General features: G+C 55.0%; 1 protein-coding gene across 1 annotated transcript in view; it reads left to right on the top strand.

The window, feature by feature from the left end:
• PKD1 (polycystin 1, transient receptor potential channel interacting) overlaps window positions 1-19791 on the top strand; it is a 148779-nt gene that overhangs the window by 81152 nt on the left and 47836 nt on the right. The window contains exons 10-18 of the mRNA XM_075899843.1: window positions 1578-1852; window positions 2638-3387; window positions 5828-5959; window positions 7759-7934; window positions 8714-8847; window positions 9518-13140; window positions 15070-15216; window positions 18096-18239; window positions 19418-19697. Of these exons, the coding sequence (XP_075755958.1) occupies window positions 1578-1852; window positions 2638-3387; window positions 5828-5959; window positions 7759-7934; window positions 8714-8847; window positions 9518-13140; window positions 15070-15216; window positions 18096-18239; window positions 19418-19697 (5661 nt within the window). The remainder of the gene's footprint in view (window positions 1-1577; window positions 1853-2637; window positions 3388-5827; window positions 5960-7758; window positions 7935-8713; window positions 8848-9517; window positions 13141-15069; window positions 15217-18095; window positions 18240-19417; window positions 19698-19791) is intronic.

The following is a 19791-nucleotide window of genomic DNA, read 5'->3' as shown; positions in this document are numbered from 1 at the left end:
TTCCAACCGCGGAGCAGCAAAAAATGGACCAGGCCTCCAGAGCATTCCAGCCTCCTAGGCTGTCAGGGAGGTCCCCGCTTGTGAGTGAGGGGAGGCGCTCTAGGCCATGCCTCTGTGGTTAGAGCCCTGGAGGACTGAAGCTCTAAATTATGGAAATCCCATGGCTCTAATTATAGATATCCTGCCTCCAGCATAGCCCCCAACCCACATGACATAGAGAGGGTGATAGAGCAGTGGGCAAATATGAGGGTGGACTGGCACTATATAGCCAGACACTGTAGCTGACAGACACTCTATGGCTATGGGCTGGCTGTGAGGGGAATATTCTGGGTTAGTGCGTATGTTGAGTGGGGCAAGGGAAACCTGAGGCGAGAAGCTGGGTTGGGCAGTGGAACCAGGGCAGCAATGGGGAAGATGGAGACAGAGGACAGGAGGAAAAACTCAAGGAAGATTTTCAGTAGAGAAGGAATCACAGGGGAAGGGGGGATGGGCGGGGGTGTCATCCTTGGATAGGGAGCAGAAGAGGGGCTGTGATAAATAGTCATCATCTCTTTTGCCCGACTATGCAAGTCAGGGCATTGCATCGTTAGTGTACAGTCTGCCGCTGTCTGGGCCTACCCCCGGGCCACAAGCTCATTTGGTTTCCTCTTTAATATTCAGGTGGCTCATTCAGAATGTAAGTGCCAGGGGGAAACGATGCTGATCCCCAGACCAGAAAAGGCCTACAGTGCTGCACAAACCCCCCTCCGCGTAGTCTCCTTTGGTCTGCCTCACAAAGCGTCCACACTCTTTGGACAAGAGTCCCCTGTAGTTCCCAGGCAGCTTTAACGCTGGGGCAGTGGTGGGGAATTGCTCTGAGCCTGCAGGCTTGACAATAGATGCTGTGAATTCGGCAGAGCTGGTTCACTCCGTATCTGATGTCTGGGAAGTTACTTCTACTTTCGCAAGTCTGTATCTGGGCCACGCTTGAAGCCATAGGAGGATGTTTCTGATAATGGCTTCTAAAGGCTTCCTTAAGGAATTGTCCCACGTAAGGAAGTACAAAGACTGACCAGATCTTGGGCAGAAATGAATCTTCAGTGCAACTGTGCAAGAGTCACAATTTTGGTGGGAATGAATTTTCCCACAAGCTTGTTCGATGCAGTCACACAGTCCAGAGTTTTGAACAAAAAACAAACAAAAAAGAGAGATTTTGACATTGGAAAATTGATATTCTGTATCTAAGCACCGACTTGTAAAAACTCCCAATGTGTTTTCAACATGAAAAGCAGCTCTGCTTAAAAAACAAAGGGTGGGGTGGGGGCCTGCTTTTGCTTGGAAATAGCTCTAAAATTGGCCTGCTTTCTTTGGAAAAGGCACCATTCCCCCCCCCCCCCCCCCCCGAATGAACTTTTCCAATAACATGGTCCATTTTTGGCCGCAAAAGCAACGTTGATGGACAGTTTTGACTTTTTCAAGTTCACGGGAGAATGTGAAAGTACCTTGAATTTTGAGCATGTGGGGATTTTGTTCTGAGTTTAATTCTACACGAGTATGTGCCTGAGCTAGCAGATTTGTTCTTTCCTCCCACCTTCCAGGTTACAGTGAGGAAAAAACCGCCACCTATCCAACACACACTTCTCAGGATATTGGACCCTGGACACTACTTGAATGCCCTGCTGGTTTCCAATGGTGTCACTTGACTAACACATGTTTGTCGCTAAGCAGTTGCTGCAGCCCAGCGGATTGTGCCAACGATTCCATCACCAATAGCACCACCTCCCTCTCTGGGCACAATGAAAGCCAGCTCAGCTATGAACTCCTCAAAGAGTTTCTCTTCACTATCCCGCCAGGCGCCTCTGCTCAGTATCTGGTAAGTGCTAATTAACTGGTATAACCCATTTCTGGACAGGGCGACTTTCCTTGGGTACTGAACTGTGGGTCCAACCGGTGTGGCAGGTGTTGTGCCCATTTTACAGATGGAGACATTGAGGCACAGAGAAGCAAAGTGACTTATCCATGGTCACACCGCAGGTAAGTGGCCAAATCCGGAATAGAACCCAGGAACTATGACCGCTTCCTTCCTCTAACCAGTCTCCCAATCATTTGTTACGATTATGAAGTGGATGGAAGGCTCCGTTTTCAGAGCTTTGTGCAAGATTTTAATGGACCCATGCTGTACAGGTTGGACCTCCCTGGTCCCGCACACTTGGGACCTGATTGGTCCCAGATGAGGGATTTTGCTGGACCAGGGGAGTTAATTTCTGGCCCCCTGGCTCCTGACTGCCCCCTAGCTCTCCGCCTCTCTCACCCCCCCGCACGCAGCACACCAGCATTCTCTGATCCAGGAACATCTGTGGTCTGGCAGGGTGTTGTCTGACCAGAGTCCTGCTTTATAGAGGTTCAACCTGTGGAATAAAACTGATGTGTCTCCCCTAGTTTACAGCACATTCCATACATATCAGCAAAGCGCGTAGCATGGTAAGAATGCCCCCTGAGTTGAGTTCTGCTCTAGTGGATTTGCTGTGGTCTTGATCCTAGCTGTAAATTCAACAGTAAACTTTCTCACCTGCCCAAATTTAGGACTGATGAAGGGGACGACGGTGGCTGCTGAGAATTTAAACCCTGGAATCAAAATAATCTCCCTCCCTTTCACAGGTGACATTTCAAGGTGAAGACACCTTTGTCCGGCCTAAGGATGTCTTCAGCATCCAGCACGATGCAGCGCCGGGCTATTTCCTCCATTGTCGGCCAAGCACAATATCACCGTACAGAACCAACTACTTCAACACCAGCTCTTCCGACTGGGTGCCCAGCCTGTCCACCTGCCTCACTGGAGCGCTCTGGAACAATGACACCGTGTGCTCTCTCAGGGTTCTCTCTGCCACCGAACAGGCAACGCCGCTTACCAGCCCATCCAATCCCGGACTGGAGCGCCCCGGCTTCTACACCGTCAATGCCACGGTGGACTATGGAGTCTTCAGTGCCAACTTGTCTTGTAGTTTCTGGGTGGCTTCTCCGGTGTCGGGCCTCCGTGTCATTTACCCCCCTCCTCAGAGCGGGAAAGTCTACGTGCCCACCAACCACACGTGGCTGGTGGTGAAGATCTCCTCAGGGGCGAACGCAACAGCAAGCTGGCTCGACGAGAACCGGACCTTCCCCTTCGAAGGGGCGTGCCCACCAGCCGTGGTTCCGCTGACAGCGGACTGCGCCCGGAACACCAACGACACCTGGTTTGCAGTGGTCGAGCTGAGCGGGGTGGGGGAGCGCGCGAGCCCCATGCTGCTGATGGTGGAAAACGCCGTGAGCTCCCAGAACATCACGGTGAAAGTGAAAGTGGAGGAGCCCATTAGTGGACTTGGCGCGACCCCCAACCCAGAAACCAGAGTCTTGCTAAACACCCGGGTGGTGAGTCATCACGCTGTTGGTTTGTTTTCATTGCGGCCTTTTCTGCACATGCTTTGGGTTGGGGAAACAGTCCTGACAGAAGTAAGATGGGTGGCAGGGAGCCACCTAATGAGGACCTGCACCCGGCCATCTGCCCCATTTTATACATGTCACCTGTGGCCTTGGATCCGATGGCAAACTGCCAACACAGCTGCTCACTGGGGAAGAGGAGGATGCCCCCTGAATTAGGGGTGTAACCAACATTCCCTCTAATTTTTTTCCATCCATGTGCAGAATAATTTCTTTGTTATATGCACCAAGGCATGTGTGGATGTGCACCACCAATAGAAACACATGCTGCTGGCTGTGGGCGTTCTGCCAGTCAGCTGGGTGGCATTTGAATCTCTCCAGGGTGGCCGTCCACGCACTCAGCTAGGGAACATCTGAGTACAGCTTAGCTCTACAGCTCCTGATGCCAACCTTAAATACCCCATCACTGGGGTAGGGGAACGTTGCCCTGATTAGGAGAGTGTTAGCTTGCCATCTCTTTCCTTGCTCCCGTAAATTGTCCAAGTGAGCCGGTGCATTGTGCAAGGTCTGGCTTCATTTTCCTCTGACTTTCTTTTGAAGTTCTGATTTGCTGTCACAAATACGATCCACCGCTGGAGCTATGCATCCTTGGTTTGTTCAGCAAAGTCCCGTAATTGTCCTGTAGTTAGCCTTCACTGCTTTTCTCCACTCCTCTTGCCCCCCTGCAAAGCTCAACCCTGCTCAGATGGCTGCTTGGTAACTACCCTTCAGATCCATCAGATGCTCTGTTTTTAATCTTCGGCTGCTTCTGGCAGAACAGTTGCAAAGTCTGCGCCAGCAGTGTCTTTAGGTTTCCTCTTCACCAGCTGGTCTCTGCAGCTGTCAGGCTAAGACGTCTGATTGTGCTAATAATGAGACAGGTGATAGATGAGCAGGAATTCAACCCCAGCCTGCCAAATGTGACTGGATCTGTTTAGGGAACGGTGGGGGGTGATCAGCAGTGTTCCCTCTAATCTTTTTCATGTGCAGATTTTTTTACATGCATGTGCGGAATACTTTTTTTTACATACCCCAAGGCATGTGTGAATGTGCACCACCAATAGAAATACAAAACCAAGCTATGGGCTTTCTGATAATCAGCGGGGCACCACTTAAATCTGTCCTGAGGGGCCGCACAAGCGCAGAACTTATGGGGAACACTGGTGATCAATAGAACTCGGGTTCCAGCTGTGCCATTGACTAGCTCGGTGAATCGTCAGTCTGTCCCTGCTTGAATTACCCTCCACCCCATATTATGCGGTGAAGGATGTTCACCCAGCACTGTAAATTGCTCAGAAATCTCTGGCTGAAAAGTGCTCATGACTGTTCTCTGGAGATATTGGAAAAATGGGTTTTCTAGCACATCCCGTGAAGAGGGACTCTTCTTTTTTAAGGAATGACTATGGTGGGAGAGACTTGACAACACAATATTTTAGAGTGGGAAAGTCGTGGTCTGCTCACGGCATGTGTTGTTGTAAAAGCCATGCTTCCCTTAGGAGCTGTAGGCTGGGATTTCATCAGAATGTAGCCCCCCAACTCCCACTGACTTTTAGTGGGATTAAGGTACATCCCTTCTTGAAACTCCTTGCAAAGTCCCAGGCCTAAGGACTCGTTTCAGGAAAGACAACTTTGAAATGACCTCGAAAGGAAACCTAGCAGTCGTCACAGTGTTATTTTCTCCCAAGCTGGGAGTCTCCAAATTTCTTCCCCCTTTTCTCCCCTCTCTATTTGGGAATGTCTGCATTTGAACTGGCGTCAATAAACAAAGAGTTTCAGGCTCCCCCGGTGCTGACCAGAAGCTGGAGGGAGAAAGATATCTGATCCCCGGGCGGGGGGAGTAACTTGGACTCTAGACGAGCTAAAGGGACTTTGAGAAGTTGATTCTACTGATTACTTTCCCTTCAGACTAAAAATGGAACCTCCTGAAATACAGAGTCTAAAGCAGGGTGGGGAAACTTTTTGGAGCTGGGGGCTGCTGACCAACAGATAAATCAGTCGGGGGCCACACACAAGTGAGCAGCAAAAAAACCAAACCAACCCCCTCCTGCTGACCTGGTCCCCCCATGTGAGGAGGAGAAAGGCACTCCCATGTTCCCCTCACATACCAGAGTCTAGAGGGACCCAGCTCCGCCCCGCCAATCAGGCAGCAGGGGCACTGGAGTGCCAGCGTGTTCTCCAATGCTGGGGGGAGGCCTGAGCCTCGGGGGCCGGATCCAGGCAAGCCGGGGTTGCATCTGGCCCCCGGCCCAGTAGATCCCCACCCTTGGTCTCAAGGATGCCAGAATTGTTTCTTGGCCTGCCAGTGGCTGTCATGACTTTTGAACTAGCCTGTACGATGTGGGAAGCGCTGCGCATGCTTCTCCCCTGTGTAAAGTGCCCTCGTGCCTTTCAGAGCTACGTCCCTGTGATGAAGGCCGGGTCGGATGTGACTTTCCGATGGACGGTGGACGATAAGCCCTCTTTCACGTTCTACAACGTTGTCTTCAACGTTATCTACCAAAGCCCCGCTGTGTACAAGCTTTCGGTAAGCCCAGGCGTCTCCCGTGGCGCCGTCTCAGGGCTGGGTTTCCATTTGGTTCCCTCCTGGTGAAAAGGGAAAGTGACGCCCTGCCCCAGCCAGCTCTGCTTGTGTCTCTCCTCTTCCCTCCTCCTTTCCTCTCCCCTCGCCTGCTCTTTGCTTCCCCTTTTCCCTGTTCTCGCCAGATCTCTGCTCTGCCTCTTTCCTTCCTCCCCTCCTGCCCTTTCTCCTCCCACCTCGCTTTGCTTCTCTCCCCCACTTTTCGTCTTGCTCCCCTTTTCTGATCGTTCCTTTCTTCCTTCTCCTTTCTCCTCTCCCCATCCAGCTTTTCCCCAGGCCCCCTGCTCTCTTACCCCCCTGCCTTCTCCCATTACCCATGCTGAAGCTGCGCTTTGCACGCTTGCATCCTGCCCCCTCTCGTTAAGGAAGCTGCCGCGGGTCCGTCAGTGCCTGTGAACACCTGGGCACAGCAGCGGGAGGCAGCTCGGACGTGTAAGTTCAGGGCTGGATGGGTCTCCAGGGTCGTGCACGCTTGTGGAATTCCGAGGCACCAGGGCAGAAATTGGTAGAATTTTCTAGACTTTCCGGAAGGCTCCAGAATCTAGCTCTGCTGTGAACAGACCTCGCCGCGGAGCTGGGCTGGCTCCACCAGAAAGATTATTCCGCTGGGCCTCCCCAGCTTGCACGTGCCTCTTCCCACAGCCTGTTACCCCGTCTTTCATCCTCCCTCTTGTGTTACCCCCCAATCCTGCTCACTCTTGAGCAGCGCGGCCCTGTCCTTTCCCTCTCCCTTGGCGCCTGTCACTGGGACACTAACCACGAGGGGGGCCTCTCTTGGCTGCTGTGGGGATTAGCTGCTTCCAGGTCGGGGGTCCCCTCGTGCTGCACCCCACTCCACCCTTCAGTCTCTGCCACAGGGTGCTTGTTTCGTGACTTGGCTCTCCGACCAGGTCGCGGTGCACGTTTCCCCCTTCGGGGATAGCCAAGTCTTTCTTAGTCTCCTCACTAGCTGCCTCAGGAAGTTTTCCCACTCCCCGCCCCATGGTGCCAACTCCCTCAGGGGCTGGTAGGGGAACCCGGGGCCACCCACAGCTCCAGACAGGACTCTCTCCTCACCCCCATATCCCACACCATGCCCCCCCCCCCCCCCGAGTCTTTCCTCCTCCAAACCCCCTGGCTCCCTTCTCCCAGGGACGCAATTGTAGATTTCCCTTTGTAGTTCCAGCCACACCTCCCTTCACCCGGGAGCCTTCTTTCCGCTGCCAGTGCCTGGGTTTTGTGTAAGCCCCCCAGCGGAACTGAGCCTCCCACAGGCCCCAGGCAACATAGGGGGACCCTGGCTCTGTGCTCCTGAGAGGGCGGGGCCAAGAGTGGAAGGGGCAGGGCCAAGGGCAGCCAGCCCTCAGCGCGCCCCCCACCCCACAGTGCTGCTCGGACCATGCAGCCTGGTGCTCCAGTGGCATTTTAAAGGGACCCCGGGCCCTTTTGAGTCAGCATGCCCTGCGCAACTGCCTCCTTTGCCCCCATTGGCAGGTCTGAAGTCCCACCTGTTCCCTCACAGATGAGCTTGCTTCCAACGAATGGCCGCCTCCTCAATTCTCTCCCCTTTGCTGCTTTCCTGGCTGATTGGGCCCACCTGACCTAATTCAACTCTCCCTGAGCTGGGGGGGGAGGGGTACACCCCGCCTCGGTGTCCCTTGAGCACAGTGCAGTCCAGATCCCTGCCCGATGCTGTCCTCCCAGGCACGGGGAGCGTGGCGAGGGGGCCTCAAAGCCGTTCCCTATGTCCTGCCTGTCCCTCACAGCTCACCGCGTCCAATCACGTCAGCAACGTCACTGTGGATTACAACGTCACAGTGGAGAAGATGAATCGGATGAAGGACCTGACCGTGTCCGAGATCCCCCGCCTCCTCCCTCAGAACGCGACAGTGGAGCTTACCGCCACCGTATGGATCGACTCGGCGGTGGACGTGGCCTTCTTGTGAGTCCTTGGCAAGTTGCCCCAAAATAGGGCACAGCTCCGGGGCTTTGCCTTGGCTGATTTCCCACCTGTGGGCCAGTTGATTTCAAACGGCCATTGGGTCGTCTTCTCAGGCTCTGGCTTCTTTCGTCAGTGCTTATTCAAGGCAAATTCCTACTGGAGTGTGTGACGCTTTTGTGAGATTAGCTCTGTCTTTGTTCCTCGCCTGCTCCGAAGATAATCATCAGGAAACACCCTGTGCTGTGTGTTGCCTCTCCTATGGGAGATGTTTTGGCACCGGGGAAGGGCATGCTGGTATTTGTAAAGCTGGAGCAGGAGAGACCGATGGTGAAATGGAGCAGGACAGAGTAACCCTGGTAAAAGAATCTCAACTCAGTGGTACATAACAAGAACATCTGGTATTTGCCAAGAGACTGATTTCCAGAGGGGCTGAGCATCAGTTCCTACTGGTTTCAGCCGGTGTAGTGGGTGCTCAGTTTTTGGGAGGTCAGTCCCATAATGCCTTTCTTCCACAGCACGTGCTTCTCTGTTCTGTAGAAGTGACTCCTCTTTCCTTAGTCGCCACCACACTCGTGGCACCTTGCAGAATTATAGCGACTTGTGTTGTGCTACTCAGCGGTACCCTGGGCAGTAGCTCCTTGGGTCACTAGCATGGCATGGCTGTCACAGGGCAGCGGGAATGCCAGGCGGGACGCTACGATACCCCCAAAGCAGCTTCCGTTCCGCCGTGTAACAACGGGCTCAGGGCCTGCCTTTGTGACCTGCTTTCCTCTCCCCAGATGGGATTTTGGAGATGGTGGTCATGAGAGTTACCAGTTCACACCTCCCTATAACGAGTCTTTCCTCGTTCCTGATCCCAGCGTCCATCAGGTTGTGGTCGAGCACAATGTGTCGTACACCTATCGAGCGCCAGGTAAGCTCTGTGTGCGTGACTGGGGAGAAGGAGAGCTCAGTGGTTTGAGCATTGGCCTGCTAAACCCAGAGTTGTGAGCTCAATCTTTAAGGAAGCCATTTAGGGATCTGGGGCAAATCTGTCAGGGATGGTACTTGGTCCTGCCGTGAGGGCAGAGGACTGGACTCGATGACCTCTCGAGGTCCCTTCCAGTTCTATGAGATAGGTATATCTCCATGTCATTTTATTGCATGGGGTTCCAGAGTCCAAGAGCTTCCAAAAGCTCCTCCATACTAGAGAATGATCCAGAGGCCCTGTATGTGATGGCAGGTTCTTTCTTGGTCAAACTCCTTCCACTGCTGGTGCTGCTGGTCGTTGGCGGTAACGAACAACAGACAAAACCTGGTCGAAAGGAAGGTGCTGATAAATGCCAGAGGCAGGCCTGGATAATCAGACGTCACCCTGGGACTGTGGGAACCTTAGTTCTAGCCCCGACTGGAAGAAGTCAGGAATTGTCACCCTCCAGCAAGCGCTCCCCGTTCTCGCTGGAGGGGTGTCCTTCTTGGCCGTCTCAGGAGATAGGCCAGTAGCAGAGGTGCAGGGCACAGGTGGAGGAAGTTGCTCTTATGTGGTTGAATAGAAAAGGACCCCTCCAACATGACTGCCTCTGTTCTGCTCTCTCCATCTGCAGGAGAATACAGCCTGGTGGTTCTTGTGTCCAACAGTTTTGAGAACCTTACCCACCAGATTCCGGTTCACGTCCACGCTTACCTGACTGGCTTGACTGTTCAAGCCGACGCCGATGTCCTGGTCATAGGACAGCCTGTCACCTTCGAAGCCTGCCCACAGCCATCCGCCTACGGCGTCTGGTACACCTGGGACTTTGGGGATGGCTCCTGGCTGCTGTCGGAGAGCCGACAGAGAGTGACCCACAGCTACCAGGCCAAGGGGGTGTACAACGTCAGCCTGACAGCCAACAACACTGTGAGCCGCGTGGAGACACACCGCCGTTACCGTGTCTTTGAAGAGATCACCGGGTTGAGCGTTTCCTCTGACAGGGTGGTGGAGCTGGGCCTCTCCATATCAGTAAATGCTTCCGTGGAGACAGGGGACAACATCAGCTGGATATTTGACATGGGGGACGGGACCATACTGATGAGCACGGTGCCAGTGGTAGATCATGTGTACATCAAAGATGTCAACTGCACTATTAACGTGACCGCTGTGAATCCCGTGAACTCTCTCTCTCAGGCTGTGCCTGTCCGGGTATTCGTCCTGGAGGTCCTCAAAATAGAGCCTTCCTCTTGCATCCTGGAGCAGCCCAACGTGCAGCTCCGTGCGCACGTCTCGGGGAACTCGGAGAACTATCTTTTTGACTGGACCTTTGGAGATGGCTCGACCAACGTCACCGTCTACGGGGACCCCGTGGTGACGCACAACTTCACCAGCAGCGGAATCTTTCCCCTCTCCCTGATTCTCTCAAGCAGCGTGAACAAGGCGCACTACTTCACCATCGTCTGTGTGGAGCCAGCGATTGTCAATGTCACGCTCCTTCCCCCCAGGCAGTTTGCGAGGCTTGGAGAAGAGAGCAATTTCCAGGTCAGTGTCATGCCTCCGTACCAATACAAATACTACTGGGACTTTGGGACCAATGATTCTGCTCGCTCCGGTGGGACTGAAGTGAGTTACACTTACAAGAGCACAGGGCTCTACCTGGTCACAGTGACCGTCTCCACCAACGTCTCGTTCAACAACGACACGGCTTTTGTGGAAGTCCAAGAACCGGTTAGGGTCGCGAAGATTGAATACAACGGGACCAGGGTTTTGGAGCTGAATCAGATCTATCTGTTCTCCGCCAGTGGGAACGGGACCAAAGTGAGCTACCGCTGGGACTTGGGGGATGGTTATAACCAGCTCGGACAGTTCATCACCCATTCTTACAACGCCACCGGCAGCTACACCATCAGCTTGACGGGCTGGAATGATGTGAGCCTCAATGAGACCAGCATCAATGTCACCGTGAAGAGGCGACTCCAGGGGCTTACCGTCAATGCCAGCAGGACGGTGGTGCCACTGAACGGGTCAGTGAGCTTCGTGGCCACGCTCCTAGCCGGCAGCGCTGTCCGGTATTCCTGGATCCTGTGCGATAGGTGCACGCCCATCCAAGGCTCTTCCACCATTTTCTACACCTTCCGGTCCGTGGGGACGTTTAACGTCATTGTGACGGCAGAGAACGAGATCAGCTCCCTGCAGGGCAGCATCTATGTCTACGTCTTGCAGCAGATCGAAGGGCTGCAGATCGTCAGCAGCGACCTCGTGGAGGAGGCGTATTTCCCTACCAACAAGACGCTTCATCTGCAAGCGGTGGTGAGAGACGGGACCAACATCTCTTATAGCTGGACCGCCCTGAAGGATGGCAGTCCCCTGCAGACATTCAGTGGGAAGACCTTCTCCTGGAACGTCCTGGAGGCTGGGAACTACACAATCCATCTGAAAGCCACTAACATGCTGGGGAGCATAGCTGTGAACAGGACAGTGGAGTTCATTGAAAGCATCGGCCTTTTGAAACTTTCTGCCTTCCCCAATCCGGCTGCCACCAACACCTCAGTTAACATAAGCACCAGCGTGACCAGTGGCACATGCCTAATATATATTTGGCACCTAGAAGAAGGTTTCTCGCCTGTTACCACCGAGCCTTTTGTCCTACATTCTTTCCAGAGACATGGCGCAGTAGAGGTCACCGTCACAGCTGAAAACAAGATTGGTTCCCATAATGCATCAGTTTACATCTTTATACAGGAACCCATCGTGGGCTTGAGGATTAGGACTGCGGTGCCAGACTGCAGCTTTGTCCCATCGGGCTCTGTGGTGACCTTCAGCGGTGAACTCGAAAAGGGGACTAACATGACTTGGTTGTGGGAGCTGCCGCAGGACTGGCAGGATGGACAGACCGTGGCAGTGAAGTTCCCGGACGCTGGCTTTTTCTCTGTCTCTCTGAATGTGTCCAATGACATCAGCTGGGTGGTGGCCAGCAAGAATATCACAGTGCAGGACAGAATCGAAGGCCTGGAGCTTTTGGTGAGCAAGAAGGTGGTAGAGCCGGGGGAACCGGTCTCTTTTGTGATCAGCATGTCTTCCGGCTCCTCCGTGAGCTATTTGGTGAACATCAGTGGGGGCTTCTCCTTGGTGCTCAATGGCTCTCGGTATACCCATGAATTCACTGAGAGTGGTGATTACCTCGTGGTGGTGATGGTGTGGAACCAAGTCAGCAGGGAACGCACAGAGGTGCGTATCTCAGTACTGGAAGCCATCCATGACCTAAGGCTCGTCAACTGCTGCGAACTGGGCATCCCAACGGGAATGAGAAAGACCTTCACCGCCCAGGTTGGGAGCGGCTCCCGGGTGTCGTTTTCCTGGCAGTTCTCTTTGCAGAAAGAGCACGGCCGCGCCCTGGTCAGTTTGATGGGCGAAAGTGTATCCTACGCGCCGGCAGCTGCAGGGCTGCTCGAAATTCATCTCAGTGCTTTCAATGACCTGGGGAGTTTGAACACCACCAGGCTGATCCACGTCCAAGACCCAATCACTCACATCTCCCTTAAGCCCACGCTGGCCTTCGTTAACAGGACGGCATTATTCGAAGCTTCCGTGCAGCCGAGTGCGTGGCAAGTTAACTTCCGGTGGGGCTTTGGGGACGGTTCCCCAGCTCAGATCACAGAGGTGGCAGCCATGAACTACTCCTACCTGAAGCCCGGGGACTACCAGGTGGAGGTGAATGCCACCAACCTCGTTAGCTTCATGACCGCCCAGCTCACAGTCACCGTCCGAGTCTTGGAGTGCGAGGAGCCGGAGGTGGAACTCGCCCTGCCGCCGCAGGTGGTCATGAAACGATCCCAGCGGAGCTACCTGGAGGCGCAGATCGACCTCCGTGGCTGTGTCAAGTACCAGACAGAATATCAGTGGGAGATTTACCGAGCCCCCAGCTGCCTGCACTTGGGTGACTCCGACAGGGTCTACCTGATGAATGTTGACGTGAGCAGGCCGCAGCTGGTCATACCCAAGCTAGCCCTGGAAGTAGGAAACTATTGCTTCGTCTTCTTTGTCTCCTTTGGGGACACCCCTCTGTCCAAGAGCATTTTCGCCAACGTAACCGTGACGCCGAGTAAGCTGGTGCCCATCATCGACGGGGGCTCTTACCGCGTGTGGTCCGACACTCGGGACTTAATCCTGGATGGCGAGAAATCCTACGACCCTAACTTGGACGACGGTGAACAGACGCCGCTGTTGTACTGGTGGTCCTGCACGTCCTCCTCCAAGGTAAGGCAATCTGCAGCTAGAAAGAGAGGGATAAGTATTTGCTTTGCAGTCGCCCCGGGAGACCTCAGCCCAGGAGCAGGGCTCCGTGGTGCTAAGCGCTGTGCGCACATGCACACAGCTCATCTTTGTGTCTGGGCTGGGAGGGGAGAGTTTGTAACCGGCTCCCAGTAGGATCTGGAGGGAAGTGGAGGTGGCCAAGGACCCAGCTGAGGAAGATGGCGCACAATCAGGGGCGGGGTTTTTAATGCCTGCACACTAGTCCTGGGCAACTCTTGGGGCATTTGCCGGAGCTTTGACTGCATCTGCCATTGCACCTGGCCTCTGGCAACCGCCCCCCCCATGTTGCTGGGGCTTGAATCGTCCGAAGGGCTTACGAAGACAAGTGCCAATTTGCAGTCGAGCAGGCTTGAGTTACGTAGCTGCGTTCTAACCCGGCTCCCAGCGAGCTCTTTTAAAACTCTTCAGTTTCAGCAGAAGCTTTTGAAGGAGAAGCAGAAATAACCATTGGGTACAGGACACGGTTCCCTCCAATCTTTTCCTTCCTCGTGCGGATTTTTTTCCAGACACATGTGGAATAATTTCCGATGTGCGCTGAAGCAGGTGTGAATGTGCACCCCCGACAGAAACAAAAAACTAGCTGGGGAGGCTCTCGTTGGAATCTCTCCGGGGTGGCCGCCCAAGCACACAGCTTACAGGGAACGCAGTATAGGAGTCTGTCCCCTCTGGTCGACATAGCGAACCAGTCTTGGCCACCAATAAAAAGAAGTTCCCCCTCTAGAGCAGTGGTCACCACCCAGTCGATCGGGATCTACGGGTCGATCTTGGAGCCTCTGACAGGGGATCCTGACTGGTTTGGCCAAAAGGCTGTCAAGTGCCAGCACTTCAGCGGCCCCTCCCCCACTGCTGTGCACCTCCTGCCCTTTGCCTTGGAGCTGCCCCTCCCCACCCCCTCCAAGCCTCCTGCTTGCAGTACAGAGCAGGGAAGGGGGGACGCTGATGTCAGGGTGCCCCCTCTTCCACCCTGTATTCTATCTCTACAGAATGGGGGGGGCACAACAGGTCTTGGGGCGGAGGGAGTTTGCTGGCTGCTTTTGAGAGTGGGGCAGGCCCATGGCACCCCACTGCACCACGACTCAGGAGCCGCCTGTGGTAAGCAGTGTCCAGCTGGAGCCAGCTCCGAACCTCTGCCCTCGACATGAACCCGCAGCCCCCTGAACCTGAACTCCCTCCCAAAGCCTGTACCATGAACCCCCTCGTGCACCCCAACTCCCTGCCCCAGGCTCAGCTCAGAGCCCCGCTCACACTCCAAATCCCATAGCCCAAGACCCCAACCATCTGCTGAAAGGGATGGAGACGGAGTGAGCAGGGGTAGGGCCTCAGAGAAGGGGCACGAATGAGGCGGGTCAGGGGTATTCGGGCTGGAGGCAGATCTTACATTGCCCTTCAATTCTCAAAGTGATCTTGTGCTTAAAATGGTTGGGACCCCTGCTCTAGAGGCTCATGGGAACACTCCCTTGATGAACACTTGTTGACATCACACTGTCTTGTTAATTGAAAGGCCTTTGCTTTGGTCTTTTCCACTTTTTCCATGGAATCGTGAAGGTTTGTGCATCAGACCTGGAGCTGATGCAAGTAGCATGCTCCTTCGTCTGGCTTCTGTTCGCATAGCTGCAGGATGCTTACTCACGAATGAATGTAACAAAACGAACAGTTGGAGGGCTGCCAGAGTACAGGTGTTCCAAGCACCGTCACCTCCCCCGGAGGGGAAAGCAGGGTACTTGATGCCACCCGAGTGGCTTCAGCCAGCAACCAGGGGGGTTGAAAAGGGTAATTTATAGCAAGAACTGCCGGGAACGTATTGGCTACAGACGAATGCAGCACGCACCAGTGCAAAAGATCATTTGCATCTTCTTGTCTCCTTGCGCGCAGACCTCGCCCGCGGGGTCCTCCCTGCATTTCAGCGCTGCAGGGGGTGTGGTCACCGTTTCCAGAGCAATGCTCGAGGCCGATGTGGAGTACACCTTCGACCTCACCGTCTGGAAGACGGGTCTGAATCCCGAGTCCACGAATCAAACCGTACGTAACCTCTCCCCCTCGGCGTGCGTGTGTGTCTGCTCCTGGGCGCCAGGCCGGCGCGTGGGGCCACTCTCCCCTTTGCTGGCTGGTTTTGGGGGTACCCGCCTCGGCAGGTCCCGGGGCTTGCTCCTCCCCTGACCCCACTTTGCAGAACAGTGACCAGTGCAACATGGGGCTGCAGCGCTTGCTGCTGTCGGCATTAATTGGGGGGGAAGCAGAAAGAGATTGAAAAGAGATTTGGGCATAATCTGCCTGGGATTCTCCCCTTTGCTGTCCATCGCCTGCAGTGAGGCAAACACCGTACACTCAGTCATGGACACACTTTAAATCGCCAGGAGGCAGCAGATCTGATGGCCACTGTTAAAGCATTCTGTTGGGTTTCCGCCTTATATTAAGATCACCCTGTTTATCTCTGTCTGCATACGCTGTGTCGATAACCTGGTCGTGCACGGTCCCAATTTACCGCCGACCAGGTGCAGAATTTGCAGTGGCTGATCTGTCTGGGGAGAATAGGAGGCCGCTACCTCCCGCAGAGTTAAGAACCGATCCACCCATCTGTGCAGCCACGTCACACCCCTGCCCTCCTTCCTGCTCCCCAGTGCTGAGCCGTTTCCAGGCAGGGCGGGCGCTCGGCAGGCTGGCCCTTGCTTGGGATGTCGCTTGTTCTGGCCCGCTGTCCCATTTGAAAAAAAAAAAAAAGCAAAGGAAGGGCTTTTTCAGGGCATGTTGTTGATCTCGGATTCCACCGAGTGCTGAGCGCGCCTGCAGTCCGACAGCCCTTATGGCTTATGTCAGAAACATTCATCACGGTGCGTTTGGCAATTAAGAGACGCCGTTAGCCTGAAAGTGGAAACTCTTACTGCCTGGGGTTTTTAAACCAAAGCTGGAGGATAAAACAAAACAAAAAAAGAAAGCAATTGATAGTCTTTCAAGGACATTCCGTACTATCAGCTTTCCATGCATGAGCGCAAAACAATGAATCCAGTGTCAGAGGGAATGTGCAGAGGCTGGAGGAAGGAGGGAAGCTTCAGTGCTCTTCCTCTTAACTCGGTGGAACACTTCTCCTCTTCTAGCAGCCTGCCGTGTCAAACAATGGTGTTGTTATTGCCATGCCGAACGCTCGGGGTATTCGTTAGGCAAGGGCCCCGGACGCAGCTCTACCCAGGGCTGCTTGGCAGGGGATGAGAGGAGCGGGGGAGGTCACAGAGAGTACCCCAGTAGCCAGGGTGTCTGCGGGATGGCGGTTCTGAAGTTCCTTTTCCTCCGGCGGGGCGCTTGGTAGGAGAGGCGCGTCGGAGGGAGCTGGCTGCAGGCAGAGAAGCGGAGGGGAAAGTCCAGGACACTGTCCGGGGGAAGCTGGCCATCGTGCACTGCGCAGCGACATGCATTGGATTGCCAGTAGAGCTGCTGTTCTAGCTTCTTCGATCGCCTCTCGTGTCCATCACAGGCATTGGGAGAACGTATTTAGAATGCTGATCTCTCCGGCAACATGTTCCAGGATCAGAGCATCCTGGATTGCTGCGGGGGGTGTGGTGTGTGGTGTGTGAGAGGGGCCAGGAGCCCGGCACGATGCAAGAGGGGGGTAGGGCAACATGTGACCCACTGGGCCGTGGTGGGGGGAGAGGAGCCAGGAGCCGGCATGCAGCTCTGCGAGGCTGTAGGGCGGGGCTGGCTCAGCTGGGCTGTGGGAGGAGCCAGGAAGCCCATGGGAGGTGCAGCAGGGGGGCTAGGAATGACCTCCCCTGGTCCGGCAAAATCCCTCACCTGGGACCAATCAAGTCCCGAGGATGCCGGCCCAGGGAGGTCCGATGTGTACAAGGCAGTGACATACAGCCCAGCGCCAGATCCTGGAACCCAGCACAAAGACCAGGCTGAGTGGTCGGGCTCTCAGCAGGACCCCAGGGGATCCAGACGGGCACAGATCCAGGGCCTGCCCCGCATCCTCTGTGCACTGCAGGACAGACTGCCCTCACGGCTCTGTGGCAAGCCGGGCCCCCGTCCTGCCTCCCTCCTCGCAGCAGATCCTCGCCAGTCTCCCTGGCTCAGGACTCGCTGCAGCTGCGGAGGAAGGGAGAGAGATTTGGCTCAAAGAAAGGCCAGGCCTGTTGCAGAAGTTCCCAAGGTGAGCTGTCTGCCAGATGTTTGATCTCAGATCGCACTAGACTGCCCCAGTCCCAGGGCGAGGTCTTCTCCAGAGAGCACAGGTCACTCCATGCCGGGGGGAGACGTGTCTTTTTTTTCCAAGGATGCCTCGTCTTTCAAAGAACCTCAGTTGAGTAACAGCTGTACTCGGTAAAATCACAAGGCCCCCTTGGCATAGGATTGTGCACAGACACTTTTCAAGCAACCCTGAAGGCACCACAAAATAATGCAGCCTGGACGGGCTCTGTGGGGGGCAGCTCTAGAGATTTTAGAGCCTGGGGTGAGCAATAAGTTTTGACCAGGGCCCATTTCAGAAAGTTTTGAAGTGGCCCCGAGCTGTCCCGGAAGGGGCAGGACCTCAGGCAGGAGGGGCGGGGCCAGGACGCTTCCATGCTTCCCCACCCGCAGACCATGATTGGCAGGGGGAGCGGCAGGGTCTCCCCGGGCCGCCTCAAGTTGCTTGGCGGGCCAGATGCGGCCCGCGGGGGCCCTTTTGCCAACCCTGTCTGGCTTATACGTGACTTGTTCCACTTGAGCCCTTTGGGAATCCGTACGTCATGCCTAGGCCCTGTGCGGGTCCCTCGGGAACGGGGGCGTTTCGCCCTCGCGCTGGAATGGTGTGAGCTCCCCTGCCGAGAAGGGCATTTGCGAACTCGGTAGAAGTCGGTCGGAATCTCGCCTGGGGCTTTTCTGAGCGTCCTCAGGTGAGTTCTCTTGCTCTCCCTTCCCCCTCCCAGGTGCTGATCAAGAAGGGAAAGGTCCCCATTGTGTCCCTGGAATGTGTTTCCTGCAAAGCCCAGTCTGTCTACGAAGTCAGCAAGAGCTCCTACGTCTACCTGGAGGGCACCTGCCGGAACTGCCGGAACGACTCCAAGCTCGGGGTAAGGGGGTGACGGGGAAGCTGACGCTGCCGGAGGCCAAACTGATCAGTTTCGTATTGGGGCGGTCGAATGGAGTGGGAAATAACGCCGGCGGCGTGGGCTCCCCAAGAGAGGAGGGGAGCAGGGCTCTGAGGCTTTGGGCAGAGGACGGGCGGTTCTAGCCGGTGCACCCTTTGTCCCTTGCAAGACGACTGATTTCCAAGGGGGCGACCCCTGTCCGCGGCTTGGAGCAAGTTCTGTTTATAGTGAACCTGAGTGGGCACTGGCTCCATCACCACCTTATGCCAGGTCTTTCCACGATGGAGCCTGGTAGCCTGCTGCAGCTGCCATTCAAACAGAGCCCTCGGTCAGCAGCAGCCCCACCAAGCAAGCCTTCCCCTAGCCAGGCCCCGATGGGCTGTGCTCGTTGTCTCCCAGGGGAGAGATCTCCGTCGTCATGGCCCGGGGATCTGTGGGAAACGTGGCACGCCGTCCCTCCATCCAAGTGGCTCAGCCCGCCAGCACGGGCTTGTGCACCATCCCCTCGTTCCACGTTCCTTTCGAGAGACCTTGTAAAGTGTTTTAGTCTCTCTGCCGCGTGGCCTGTCTGCATTATTCTGGCTCCAAGGATTGAAACGTAGCCCGCTTGGCCACGTTCCCTTCCCCGCCACGCGTGGTGGCCACCGGCCTGTTAGAAATGGGCTTTGTCCGTCCACATCCCACTGGAAAAGCTGCTCTGTTTCCCCAGTGAGCTGGGCGGTTTCCTGCGTGGTGGTGTCCGGCTGTCTGTCTCGGCGTGTCTCTTGTCCCAGTCCTACGTTCGGTGCCACGGACTGTAACAATGCCAGGCAGCGTCAGCTTGCAGGCTGCGGAAGAAATGTTATCCCATGGAGATTCCACCCCGGTTTAGTTTGATTTCCTGTGTTGTGTATTATGCTCTGTTCTGTCCGTGGATGATGTAATCCCAGAGACGAAAGTGGATCTCACAGTGGAAATATTCCCACCAGACAGTTTGGAAGCTTTCCAGTTCTTGTTGCTTCAGCCCATGAGAACAAAGCTGGATTATCAACGGCAAATTTTGGCAGCCTTTGCCCCTTGATTCTATTTTTTCCCCTATAGACTCAGTCTGAAAACATTTTAGGGACATAACTTCAGATTAAACCAGATTTTCTCCCGTCTTTCTCCTTTTGTCTCCATAGCGATGGGCAGCGCATAGCTTTAAAAACAAGTCTCTGGTCTTGGACAAAACCACCACCTCCACTGGCAACACGGGAATGAACCTGGTCTTACGGCCAGGAGCCTTAAAGGATGGGGAAGGGTACACCTTTACCCTTCATGTCATGGACCTCACCATCGGGGAGGAAGGTTATGCCTCCATGGACCTGCTCCCGAACCGGCCCCCTGTTGGAGGAGTGTGTCAGCTCTCGCCGAATGCGGCGGTCCAAGCGCTGATGACAAAGGTTCACTTTGAATGCACAGGTGAGAGCGCGGGAGTGACGGTGACGGGTGGGCCTGGCATCTCGACTGTTCATCGGTGAGTGTGTTTCACACACCAGCTGAGTTACCAGCTGCA

The sequence above is a fragment of the Pelodiscus sinensis genome, chromosome 16 (genome assembly GCF_049634645.1).
Source record: "Pelodiscus sinensis isolate JC-2024 chromosome 16, ASM4963464v1, whole genome shotgun sequence".
Classification (NCBI taxonomy): domain Eukaryota; kingdom Metazoa; phylum Chordata; order Testudines; family Trionychidae; genus Pelodiscus; species Pelodiscus sinensis.
This window is presented reverse-complemented; position numbering and strand designations above follow the sequence as displayed.